Consider the following 14295-nt stretch of genomic DNA (forward strand, 5'->3'; position numbering starts at 1 on the left):
TATAGCACCAAGCAGCTTAGTCAGGGTAAACAAGAATGGAGGAAAGCAGACCGTAGTAGTAGTGCTGTCAAATATTCACTATTCATTTAATGTGTGTTTGTGCAGACAGAAGGGCAGCTCTTACTTCCTGCACCTGTCAGTGCTTGATTTACACATGGATACATTAATTCCAACATCTTTTATGCTGTTTTTCAGTGTCTGTTCAGGCAGTGAGAAGTGGCCAGCAGACAACCAGTACGTGTTTGGCATTTCTACATAACCCAGTGGTTTTTATGTCGATTGAAACTCAGCATAAGCGTGTTAGATATGGATGAACTACAAGTAATCCCGTCCATATGAAAGACTGCTGCTTTTGGTCTTTTATAAATAATGCCTGAAACTAGCAGTCTGTGAAGTAACCATCATTTAGTTGTAGAGGGGGGCTGCAAGAGGACACTGGCAGGATGTCAGTACAGTATGTGGGTCCAGTATGTAGGTCATTTCCTGCTCCTGTTTAACTTGTTTTCTTAATCAAACAGTCTGACAGATACCGTCCCCCGGCCTCAGATCAGTCAGCTCTGGGCCTCTGAAAGTAGCTTTTTTTTTTTTTTGCCAGTGCTCAATTTTTCTCCATCCTGCTGTGCATTACAAAGTCACAGTCAGACAAATAGTGCAACAAGAAAATTTACAATATGTGCTTTTAGGAAATATCCACAACGTTGATCTGTTTGGAATTGTTGACATCAGTTGTTTGGGTTTGTGGTGTCCAGTGCCGCGATCAGTTGAGTACCCATCCTGGGATTGGAGAGAGAGTCGGGACTTTGATGAGCTCAACCACATTCTGCAGGAGAGCAAGAAGCTTGGAAAGGCCCTGGAGAGTCTGTCACGTAGTGAGTGGCTGCACCTTAGCAGCGTGCACACACACATTATTTAGAACAAAGTTTAACACATCTTAATGTATAAAGTGCTGCTTGAAAGTTTGTGAATCATTTATAACCTGCTTGCTGCATAATGGTGACATAAAACTTTATCAGATTTTTGTGTACACTATAAAAAAGAAAAATGAGGCCAATAAATACCTTAAAACAATATTCTATTCTTATTATCAGGGAGACTGTTGTGGCTGCAAAGGCCACTTTGTATAAAAGGCAGTCTGTGGAAATAGGGCTGTTTCTAGCTTGGTGGAGTCCCCTATGCAAGATACCTGTTTGGGGGCTTCTAGTTTGCCCAAAACAATTCCATTTCCATGATGGAAAGATGCCTAATACTTTATATGAACCATGAACATGCCACAATCTATTAGACTTACAACCTAAACAGGCTACTGTCATGATAACCTCTCATATTAAAATATATATAAAGGGCCACAGAAGCTGATAAAAGCAATAAAAATCATGCAAAGAAAAACAGTCCTCTGTATTTCAAAGTTTTTTTTAAATGTTTATTTAAACTTTGAAGCATAAATACAACTCAAGTTTTTACAGGCACACAAATTATTACACCTCAAAACAATAATAAAATAAATATATGAATAAAGTGGACCAAACGTAATATCAACAGATCCTAAATTAGGCTTTTTCTTACTTGCTTATCAATGCACAAAACAAAAAGAGAAAACACTTTTGAGAATAGTATTAATATAGGATCTGAGAGAACTGATGGCCAATTTGCTGGTTTACGAAAAATGGGCAACTGAGGATTTAAGTCTCTGAGGAAGACATTCCTGCTGCTTACTGGTCAGGAACTGATCAGATCTGTACCTGCTATTTCCTGGCAAGGATGAGGTCCTGAAGAACATGCAGGTCCTGGGGCTGAAGACCCCTCTACTTTGATGCCTGGATGTCCAAAATATTTCACAATTATTACTGCAAAGACAAAGCTCCTATATGTGCTTATCAAATCAAATCAAACTTTATTTATGAAGCACTTTTCATACCACAAGCAACACAAAGTGCTTTACATGATTAAAAACTCTTATGCATGTTAAAAAATAAAACAAGCCTTTACATACATCAAAGTTGAATCACATAACAATAAAAATACTCATTAAAATATTTCACGCAGTTACACGCACACACGCATACACACAGACCAAGCACCCCCCACCCCACCCACCCCTCCATTCTGTACAAACATGACGCTTTATTTTCTGTCTTCAAACTCAATGCTGACATAAAACACTAAAAGTGATATACATCTGGCCTGATGCTGCTGTGAGGAAACAATGTCAATGTCATGGGGATTTATCCACACCAGGGGCCAGTCCACCCATGTCCAATAGCGGCAACCACCCCCATCAGGACAGACCGGGGCCCACACCACAGCCATAAAGCCGCAGTGCAGGGCCCCAGCCACCCTGATAAGTGCAATCACAGCGGCAACAGCCCCCAGACCGAGCAGGCAAAACCCCCGGCGTGGAGGATCCCCATGAGGAAAACACTGAAGTTAAAATGAAGATTAAATAACCTTAAGAAACAATAAGAACAGCTAAGAATGAATAAATAAATAAATAAGTAGTACGTAAGTAGACTAGTTAGCAATAATTCATGCAGAACAAAAATAAACTGCCACAAAAGTACAGAATAATCAACAATAATAAATAACAAGTGTTATATGTAAAGCAGTGACAATTGGAGACATATAATAGGTAGTAAACTAAAATAAATTAATTTCCTTAATTTCCATAAATTAATCTTAAAGTTGTGTTAAATGTTAGTCAGTCCATTCACATGTGAAATGTTCATTTTATTTTAGCCAACTTTAATAATTCAAAAACGCTAAAGCTGGCTTTATGACAATACAAATTCTAGCAAGCTAACTTGCACTTAGCTGAGACAAGCTGAGTTAGCTGTCAGAACAAACTACAAACAAAATCTCAGCATAACACCCCTTCCCATCACACATCACAACGAATGCCTTACCTTTTATCCTTTGACCGTTTCTTTCCCTCTGTTTTGTCCTTATGTTTTTCTGATCCACTACAATAATGTCTTCTTGATGCCATAACACCTTTTGCCATTAATATCTTTACTGATGGTAGTGATGGTGTAGCTGTCAGTCATCCCTGTTGATTGACATCACTCACTATTAAGTATGCCTTTAAAACACTGATCACAGCTGATAATTTACCCTTTTATCTCACATTTCTTTGAAGCATATAAATAAAAAATACAAGTAATTTTAATTCTCCTTGGATGTGGCTGGACGTTCAGGTTTAAGGCCCCCTACTGGCTAGTGGGACTCCATATATAGCAAGTAATGGCTCTGTGTTCAGTTTTTAAAGTAGATTTAGAGAACCTAATTAAATGAAAGCATAATAAATTTTATGTTAGACAGGTATTTTCAATCAGGTATGAGTAGGCACACTGTTGTATTTAAACAACTGGGATCTGTTAAAAGTTGGATCCTTGAAGTTTGTTCCTGCACAAACAAATTAGATTCCTAAGAACCTCAGAAAAAGAGTTTATCCAGCTGGAAAAGTTTTCCATGATTTTATAATGGATTAAATTCAAGGGAAAAATAAAGCTATCAACCAACAAATATCCATCCAAGACAAAGATGTTTAAGAATTTCAAGTTCATAAAGGAGCTTCTAATGTTAAATTACAACTCCTCATATGGAGAAATAACTACCAAAAATGATAGTAATTTTTTTCTATTGCTAAATACAGATATGTAATGTATGTAGGATTAATGTTGTAGATACTATTCATGTAGAACTCTAAAGGCTTCCTAAACTTTCAATCACCACTGCTGAATTGAAGCTACATTTTACTGTAAATGAGTCAGGAAATCTTAAAACCATCCAAATAAAGCAGTTAATCATACAAGCTTTCCTCTATCTAAGCTTAGGTTGTGATTTCTGCTTTTGATGCTGCTCTAACAACTCTTTTTTCCTCTTTTTTTTTTTTTTTTTGCAGGCATCGCCATCTCTGATGAGCTTGACCAGGTATGCACATATTAAATGCCCTGAAATGTCTGTTAGACTTATTGATATCTAATGGAGTTTAGGTTGAAAGGAAACAGAGCTCTGTCCTTCCTGCGGCAATGTATAAAAGCTGAGTTTCAGCACTGCTTTTTTTTTTCTGGTGATGAAGCTCTATCTCATGGGGGCAATGCGCAAGAGAGATACTTCAGTTAGCTTGTCCTCCGTTTCCCTGTACCTTGGTGCTTCGCTGTGCATCTTCCTCTTAGGACTTTTTCTGAGCAAAGTCCTTGTCCTTGTGTGGTCCCAACTCTTTCTTAACACAATAGTGCAGCAGCTGCCCAGGCTGGAGATGCACAGATCCATTTGGAAGAGGTGGTTCTGGACTAGAGACACAGCATGTGTTTTGATAGGGAATTTACCATTAGCTTAATGAAGCTGCACATGTGCAGCATCCTGTTTTGGGGGGACAGAAAATGGAAACAAAACACTAAGAACCTGCTATAATGCAGACAACATTGATTTTGTTACAGTGCTTAGATTTAGAAAGCATAAGCAGAAATATTTGCCCCCATGTATTGAGTCAGGTATAAATGTGTGTTGGCTGCATTCCAGAACAGATTACTGTGCATTCATATGCCCTTTCCTGGTTAAAGCTTTAGCCCTAATTTTCTATATGCATCACTGTTTTAGAACTTTGGGGGCTACAACTCTGTTCTGCGCCCTCGGGTGGTGGGGGAGTGGGTCGGTCGAGAAGAAAACGATGCAGACCCATTGGCTGCTGAGATGTTGCACCCGCCTGTTCCCCGGACCAAAACTGAAGTGTGTTGGAGTGGAGACAACAGCCCAGCTCGGAGGTCAGTATCCAGGTTCATTTGTGTCATTTGTATGTGTGAGATTGTGAATCAGTCACTGGAAATTAAGGTGAAAGTTCACAAATCTCCTGCATTGTTGGCTCTAGAGAGGTGGTTTTGTTTTTAAAGACCTGTGACTGAGGAATGCCTGTCTGGGTTGGTTGGATAATCCCCTTTCCAAGGTGTGATCAAACGTGCTTGCCAAAATACATCCTCAACCTAGTTTTAAACTAAAGCTAACCTCATTTCTCCAGGCCAAAGGGAAGTTTTGCCTTTTATTTAAAAACTGCATCATGCCATGAATTGTTAAACCTTTTCTTTAAAAACTGGGAATCATTTTTTTTTCCTATCCTCATTTCTTGTTTATATTAATCTCCTAAAAACTTTTCAGGATGCAAATAGCTTAATTCCTTCTGGACTTCCCTTCCAGATGTTGGTTTTGTTTGTACTTGTTTTTGTTACCCCGTTAGGACCTTATCCACAATTAACAGTATATTGGAAACAGTAGTCCTCATGGGGACCAAAGGCTGATCCTAATGAGGCAAACTGTCATATATGGAGTCATGGTTTGGTTTATTTAGGTGGGAATTGAGGGTAAAGTTATGCATTAATTGTTTTTTGGTTAATTACGCGGATAGTGTTTAGTTGAGGCTGTCTAAAATTAATGGAGGCCACTGCAATGTACTGATAAGGAGAGCAATGTTAACTTTCATGTAAATTTCTATGTATGTGTACATCCTGCAGTGCTGCTGCTGATGTGTCTAATTAAAGGAGGATGGGATATAAAACCATAAATCATGTGCAGGCCTTGGCTGACATATATGGATAATCTCATTAGGTCACTGTATGGGTGGATTATAGGGAGAAATCACTTAGTTAGAAGCCTGAGCTGGAAGATATAGATGTGTGTGGGCTTACTCTACGTTTGTGTCAGCCTACGAAAAGAGTGAAAGACTGGTGCTGCTGTGTGTTTGGAAGATGCTTCCTCTCTTTAGATAATTTCTAACAAGTCTTGAGTGCCTTAGTATTTGTGTCTGATTGTAGGTAGGCTGGGAGTTTAAGCTAGTAATGATTATGCTTATCAAATGGAAAACTGACAAAACCATCACTGCCCTCTCTTAAAATCCTATTTGACACATCCTTACTAATACTTGTACACTTTTAGACTTGAGGTCTCACTTTGGACCAGCTCATTTAGAGCCTTAAAAACTTGTAATCAAATCTAATTAAAATCAACCCTATAATGAACAAAAAGTTAATGAGAGAGGCCAAATCTGGTTTGACTTCATGTTTTGTTTTGTTTTTTTTTGTTTTTTTTTTTTTGCATATGATGATGAAGAAACTGCTCTTTACCCACATACAAAAATCCGTTCCATCCATTTATCTCTCTATCCAGTTTCTTTCCTTACCATTTGTTTGGGACTGGTTCATAGTGTAAGCAGCCTCCTTCAGCTTTTCCTGGAGGTCTCCAGTGAAGCCTGCTTCTGGCCCAAGGCCTCCTCTCAGTGGACACATCTGATACTCCTCCCCTGGGAGATATGTAGAAGACATCTTGACCAGATGCCTGAACCACCTCAAAAGCTCTTTGAAAGTGGAGAAGCAGTGACTCACTTATCAAAGGATAAGTGAGCTCCTCCCCCTTTCGTCAAGTGTGACACAGAGTACTGCTCATGAATATTGGTGAGGGCTGAAACAGATTAACTGATGAGTCAATAGCTTCTCCTTTTAACTCAACTCTCTCCTTGCCATAAAATCGGTCTTGTTCTAATACACTTTTAATAACTCATGCATTAAAGTCAAAGCATGCTTATTTAAAATAATACTGTTTTGAATTACTTACGCTTCAGAATGCCTCCTATGGTTAAATAAAAGTTGTTGTTTTTTTTTTAAGGAAAGGCCTGAAAACCTCTTTCTCTTTATTTTAACTCCTAATTTTTATTTTATAATTAGCCTATTTTTCTGGTTGGCTTGCCGTCCTTAGTTTACATTCTCTCTCATTGTGTAAAGCTTTGCTTTCAGGTTCAGAAAGATTGTTTGCAATCACACAAAATGCTCCAAATTTTTCCCATCTCCAAAGAATTTGATAAATGGAGGGGGAGAAGAAAAAAAAAAAAAAAAAAAACAGCCGTAGAAAATGATTCATGCACACAATCAGTCCAACAAATATAATTTGTAAAAATACCACACAGATATAATGAAATACCAGTCATCTTTTGGCCCTTTCCTATTAGCTTTAAATAGAAGTCATTAAACAAAGATTAGCACCAGATGAATACTCTTCCGCCTCTATGGTCCCTACCCTCAGCCAGAGGGATAGAAAAATGAATTTCTTCAGTATGTTGATAATTCAGCCTTCCTTACTTATCTTTCATTGTTTTTTTTACAGGTTAGCAAGAGATGACAGTTTTAATATGGACATATGAAGAGAATCACTTGATTTATTTGCACATGTTTATTGTTTTTAATTAAAAACAGCCTGAGAATTTTGAACTTGTATTAGGCCGTTGCAGAGCAAACGCAAACGTAGATGCATTCTGCAGAAAAATGGGGTCTTTCTACAGCTGGATCCAATTAGGATGGAAAACAGCAGCTAATGATTAGAAATGATCTTGTGTGAGATGTTCGCATATACCTCTCATGATACAAAAAAAAAAAAAATGGTGGGGTAAGAACATTACATGTAAACGGAACAGAAATCCTTTTGTCTATGGCTCATAGGACTTCTCTTTTCTTAAACATTCAATTAAACTTTATTGTTTTTGTTCTTGTCTGTTGGATATGAGTGTTTCCCTTTAAAACTTGAAGGGATGTTTTCAACACCTTTCTGCTTATAAAACCTTACCTCATGTTTCAAACTGACATCCTTTAAACTTTTAATCATTTTTGGTTAGTGGTGCAACTAACCACTAACAAACAAGGAGTCACCAGTACTATCTTTACATGGCTGATGCAAAACCATTTTGTTTTGCCTGTAGATTGCTTAGATAGAGGCCTTGACGGATTAGGATGGGACCAATAACAGACCTTCCCAAATTAATAACTCCTTTATCTTTCATGTACTTTATAGAAGTCAGGGGCCATGATCCAGTCTCACATTTGGTTGAAGGAAAGTAATGTTTGGCTGATTTGGTCACTTGAATTATCTTGTGCTTTTCTCTATCAGCCTGAAGATGGAAACAAAGAGCAAAGGGTTAAAGGAGCAACAGCAGCATCACAAGAAGCTCCTGGCAGCCATGTTGTCCCAGGATTCTTTTGATTCAGTCAACAGCCCTGCCCCCTCTGTTGTGGAGGAAGAGATGGAGGATGAGGATGATGCCATGGAGCTTCTGGGTAATGTCAAATACGTAATTACTGTGACACTTTTACATTTACATTTTGATTTCACAGCTTTCTTGTTAAAAATAGTAAAGCAAGAAATGATATACTGACAGGAAAGTTGAGCTGGTTAAAGTAACTATTCGCTTGAAAGATTTTTTTCTGTATATGATGGAGATAGCTTAATAAGGGGATATATTAGAGATGACAGTTAAAAGTCCTGCCTGCAAGTTCACATTTTTAGTTTGACATCTAAAGAATCTCAGAACAGTTTGATTTGATTTACTCCTCTACGTTTGACTACATACTATTTACATTCCTAAATACCAGTCATGTCACCATGTGCCGACTTGAAATGGATGAACAGTCGTGGAAAGAGCACCTGACATGTAGTTTAGTTTCTGCTCTGTTCACTGGACGGTCTGAGAGCTTGTCATGCTGTCTGTGCAGATCCAGGATTTAATGCCTCATGCCAAATTGAATCTGGGACCTAAAATACTTCATGTCTTGAAGCTCTCCTTCTTTTTCTTATTTAGTCTCTGTGATGTTGTAATCTTCATCTGCAGGAAGTCTCGCATAAAGTAGCTTAAAATCACACTGCAATATACATATTTACATGCAACAGGTGCTACAAATTTTTAACTTTAAACCAAAGTTTACAGCTAGTCAAAGCTAATAATTGAGCTTTAATGCAAAATTACTTCCAGGTTAGCTTATAAAAAGGCTGTGATACAGTTTTACTTAAGAGATAACACAAAGTGTGCTCTTTTATTACCTACAGTAACATGCGCTCCAATTATAATGCATCAGTGTCTCTCAAATTGTTTCTGTAGAGCTGTTACTCTGTGGTGACACACAATCTACATATGCCTTTGCTCTCTGCTCTTCTGTCACAGCGCTGATGCTTCTCTGCTTGTTAGCACCAGGTCATCCAGAGGGTCACATTACTTTACTGATGTGTGACAGCAAGTGTCTGTGGGTTGCACATACTGAAGCTGCAACAAATGCTCAGATGTCAGAGCTGTGCAAATTTCTTTTTAAAAAAGTGCTTGGTTATTGTCAGTTTTTATTCACAAAGCAAGAATGATATCTAAAAATGCTTATTTCTTTAAAAACTGATTGTTAAACTTATTTGACGACCATCCAGCTATTTGACCAAGGACTGCAATTAATTCACTATATCAAGCCTCTTCTCTACATGTTTTAGTTACAAATCAATCCTCCTCAGACTATTTCTTTCCTGGTTTTAGTCTTGTGTGTTACATTTACTGTAAATCCTGTATCTGTTGCCAAAAAAATAAAATGAATGAATTCATTTTATTTCTGCAAGTTATGTGAATCTGTTCTTCAAGTCAAAGAACCCTTTAGGAGACAAAACACCAAGGATTTATCCTCTTTTGTACCAGCCTCACACAGTCATGACCCAGGACGGCAGTACATAATAGTGATAAATACAACCATAAAGCATGATGTTGGTGGTCTGTGATGACCCTCCTTGATCAAAACTCTGAAACACAGGCATATTCCCTGAGTGGCTTTACACTGCAGCCCAAAGCAGTAATTCAGAGGAAAATATCAAGGTCATTCCTGATTCCTTGTCAAGGCCTGGTCATGGAGATCTCCAGAGATGCTACTTCTGTGTTGACTGCTTCACTGAGTTACATTTTATAACGGTTGTTACTACTAACACATGGTAGCTCAGAAAAATGAAACACCCTCAGGAGGATTCCTGAGCTTCATTCAGAACAAAGAAGTGCTCGGCACAGATTTAGTTGCTGTGACCAAATGCATGACTGCTGAGCCTTGGCAGAGATAGTGAGCCTGTGATTGTATATTGATCCCTGAAGAAGATATTCATTTTCCCTTGCTGCTGTCCACATGAAGGTTAAAACATATGGTCAGTGGCTCAGCAGTGCTTCTGGAACTGGTAAGGGTTCAATGATGTGCTCAAGGACTGAAGCATTGGTTGAACTTTGATGCAGCACAAGCACCTCTAGTTGCAGTTTGTAAGTCAACTGTTAACACTTAATGACCTATTTTTTATTTATTCTGTGTCATCAGTTTTCCTCTAGCATCCCAAAAAAAATGCATGGTAATGAAATACCTATCTGTGTTAGCATTGTGAAGTGCTTAACCTTTTATAGGATAATGCAGGAAAATGGATGGATGAACATCCAATCTCATACGGACACTGTTGGAGGCTGTGTTTTAAGCATTTGCTTATGATGACCTCTAGTGGCTAAAATAATGCATTGCAGATTAAGGTTTATGATTCCATAATTGTGTCTGAGTATATTTGAAGTTATCTGACAGAAAATTGTGCACTGGCTTTCTAACGTTTGCAAGGAAATCTTGCTCTTGAAGTATTCACTCCTGATGCACATCAAAAGTGCCTCCTTGTTGTTTTACAGTTTTGCATGGAGTTGTTCACCACACCTGCTAATTAGCTCATTGTTGAGCTGCATTTTTTGCTGTCCAGAGAGATGCAAACCATGCTGCTGCAAGGAGCTTAAAAGAAAAAAGTGAAAACAGCCTTCAGTGGGGCTGTGATCAGTCATAGCTGTCTGAGTGGAGAGCTCCAAGCCACAATGAGCTCTAAACAAACTGCCAAATTTCCACTAGGAGGCAGGAAAGGTACACTAATTTGCCCATGTGTGTGACAAGTTCTCTGAGAGGCTAAAATGTCTAATAAAAGCAGGCTTAAAAAATACAAAGAAAGTAATCATCATTTTCATATTGTGCAGAAAGGTTTTCCATTCTGGATGTGTTATTGCCAGTACCTGTATAAGAAGCTTATGAGAAATAATAAGATCCCCTTGGAATGATTAATAAATCTGCTAGCCAGAGTTTTCTCAGTTTAATGCAGTTGTAAAACTAAAGAACTTGTCTTGAGGTTGATTTGTTTTAGAGTCTTCCAAAAAGGAAAAAATATCAGCTCAGGGTTTAATTCTCCTTGATTTGCCACTCGCTCCCAGGTTCAGCATGGCACTGCTTTTTCCCTGCTGTTTTCATTAGTTCTACACTTAATATTTACCACAGCTAAAGCTATATTATTATGAATATGAGTCACACGGTCTAAAAACAAAGAAAAAAAAAAACAGGACACTAGCCTCCACTGGGTGGTGGTGACACTGTAGTTTTCTACTTGGCTTGTTTTTTTGCTGGACATTAGTTCAGCGTGTGGGGAGAAACACCCTGTCATTTGGCTTGCAGTGTTATTTTTATGGTAAGTTAATGCTATAAGTTTACTAGCTCTCTGCTGCAGAGTGGAATTATCATATTTCAGACACATATGCTTTGAATTCTCAAGCCTACTTTTGTGAATATGTTTAAAATATGTTCAGTTTACACGTGTGCTGGCACTGGAAAAACATTACATGAAGGAATAGTAAGCTTTCGTTCCCTTCTACCTTTACTCATCCTAAAGAATGGACAATGTGGGAGGAATGAGGTCGAGATCATCTCATATACATTTTCATTGTTCACGGGGTAACAGAACTTCTCTCAGTGTGAAGCAACAGTATATGACACTGAGCAGACCCCCTCTGTGTGATCCAGTAGACCCTTTCAGTATGTCAACTCACTCTTGCGTGATTCCTGAAATAGGAGAGGAGGATGTAAGGGGAGTAGTGATGATTTGACAGGGACAAGATGAGGACAAGATAAAGCTCTGTCAGGACTTGGTGGGTGAGTTACTGTAGCTGTGTGTGGCTCTTTTGTTTGAATGTGTTACATTTTCTTTGATCTGGCACTGTCTGCATTATGATACAATAGCCCAGATTTAGAATTGGAAAAGGGAAAGCGAGTCTTTTTTTTTTAATGGTCTTTCTAAAACAGCCTGACATTTAACTGAGATGTTATTTGTGGAACATCACTGGTCAACCTGCATCCAAGTGTGACTATGACATAAACCGTGAAACTTATGGAGGTCTGAGGGGCTAAAAGTGCACCTTTTGATAGTTGTTGCTTTTTGATAGAAAGCATTAATTCATTTATTAATCTTCCCTAAAAAAATTAGATTATTATTTAAAAATAAAAAGCAAATCTGCAACAGAATGGCTGAAAAAGAAATTATTCAAGGTCTGGAGATGATCCAATCAAAACCCAAACCTCAGCCTATTATTTAGCAATATTGTTTTTATTATTTTTATTATTATTATTATTATTATTTACTTTACTTTATTAATCCCGAAATCATGGAATTTATTTAGTTAGTCACACATTGCGTCTGCATTTTGGCTTGGTTTCTGTTTATATGAATAACATGGTTTAATGTATCATGTATCCTGAAATGTAAATCCTCTTAACTGATTAGAGAGTGTACTTTTTTCATAGTAAAATTTTAAATGGCACAGAAACTAAATGCAGATCAGAAATAGATACAATAAAACAGTATTGGATCTTGAATGTTATTTAGCAAGTATAAAGGAAAGCAACAAGCGACAGTAAGCGAAGATAACCTTAAATCATTTCATTTATATCAGTATGCATCTGTGCATGTTTGCATTAGCAGACGAGGGTGCATGTCTTGATGCCAGCACCCACACACACACACACACAAATATATATGCATGCACACACTTCAATCAACCCCACTGCTTCCTTCACCTGCCCAAACAACTAAAGACACAACAGTTGCCTTGGAAACATTTTATACTGACAAAAACAAGGCATTATCCTTGTGGTGCACTGAGGGGACTAGAGGAGGTAGGTCAGAGCACTCGCTGTATTTCAGTAATGAACGTTTCTTCAACACTAAATCTTTTTCTCGAGGTAGCAGCTCGAAAGGGTTGGGCTCACCTCTGAGGGTTTTGCCGGCCTGTTGGTACGAAGAACTTCCCCAGTAAAAGAGAAACTGAAGGCCTGTAAAAGTCTCTGTGGTGTAGATGGATACGTTAATCAAGAGGCAAATTGCTCTGGTGTCACGGTGGTATTGCTGGAAGCAATTGCTCACAGGCAAGCAGACTTATATGATCATTTTATAAATCTAGAGTTAGTCATTATGAAGGATGTGGTCTAATACCAGCCAGCATCTCCTGTGTGCATGCACCTTAGATGAACTGAGAAGATAAATCCCATGGGAGCGAGCTGAATGGGTACAGTGATGCTGTATTGTGGCTAGTGTAGCCAGACAGAAACAAAAGATGGCAGATAGGTGTGCAAGTATGTAATCTGTAGATAGTGTTGTTATGTCACAGATGAAGAATGTGTGTGTGAATAGATGCATTATGTTATTTAACTTGAAACGTCACTGCTTCCTGGCTCCGTCATGTGTCTGTAATAGGATTTAGAGAAGGGGTAGACCTGAGATTTATAACTGATGAAGTTGTGGGATCACTGGAGTGTAATATCATAAAAAGTTAATGTGTGTTTATGTGAGAGAATGCAAAAGTTGAGCTGCATCTACTTTTGTGTAACAGGAAGATAATATATGAAAAAAAAACTTTTATTGCACATAACTTGTGATTGTTGTTAGTAGACATTTTCTGCAGCTTCATTCAACACGCTTCTTTTAGAGGCACTTTTCTCTTTGATTCTTTAAATCTTCTGCCAATGATTGACATTATTTGTTTTCAGCTGTAGATGGCAACCTTTATCCTGGCAAACATATGTTTTGGTATACATTACAGCATACATGCTTTCTTCAAGGACTGCAGCCAAGTATAATGACTGGCACTGTGATGCATCAATACGTCAAGCTGCTGTGTCTACAGCAATGGCCTAATCTCAGTTATATTTGCGGTTAGAAAGTGAGTTAAAACGAGGCTTGCACCAAGGCCTGTGATAAGACTTTCCACAGACCTCAGAGCTGTGATGTTACCCCCGCTCATGTGTGTCCCCATCTGATTCTGATCAGGGTTTTTACTGTGGCACTCAGAGCTGCTTATAACAGACGTATTTTTAGGGTCTGGAGGAGAGAGAGAGGCTCAGAGTTAGGGTGCCATTAAAAGCCGAAACATAATTACGATATGTAAGTTGGAATATTGTTTTTATTACCAAGCCAAACAAATGTGGCTCTGTCGCGAATCACATCAAAGATGTCTGTGTGACGACAAACCGCCAAATGGAGGCATTATGTTTGGGATTTAATGAAAAACAAATGCTGGTTGAATGTGTGAGGGCAGTAGAAGTGTGAGGTCTGCAAGTGTCACTGCATGTGTTGCTGTGCGCCCTTTTTATCTGAACGTCTGAGTGTGCTGCTCATACATGTGGGTCCCTGCAT

General features: G+C 38.4%; 1 protein-coding gene across 1 annotated transcript in view; it reads left to right on the forward strand.

Moving 5' to 3' along the window:
- c18h8orf34 (chromosome 18 C8orf34 homolog) overlaps positions 1-14295 on the forward strand; it is a 70541-nt gene that overhangs the window by 21280 nt on the left and 34966 nt on the right. Inside the window, exons 4-7 of the mRNA XM_041969042.1 lie at positions 750-869; positions 3899-3927; positions 4597-4760; positions 7921-8087. Coding sequence (XP_041824976.1) covers positions 750-869; positions 3899-3927; positions 4597-4760; positions 7921-8087 — 480 coding nt within the window. The remainder of the gene's footprint in view (positions 1-749; positions 870-3898; positions 3928-4596; positions 4761-7920; positions 8088-14295) is intronic.

The sequence above is a fragment of the Melanotaenia boesemani genome, chromosome 18 (assembly GCF_017639745.1).
Source record: "Melanotaenia boesemani isolate fMelBoe1 chromosome 18, fMelBoe1.pri, whole genome shotgun sequence".
Classification (NCBI taxonomy): Eukaryota; Metazoa; Chordata; class Actinopteri; order Atheriniformes; family Melanotaeniidae; genus Melanotaenia; species Melanotaenia boesemani.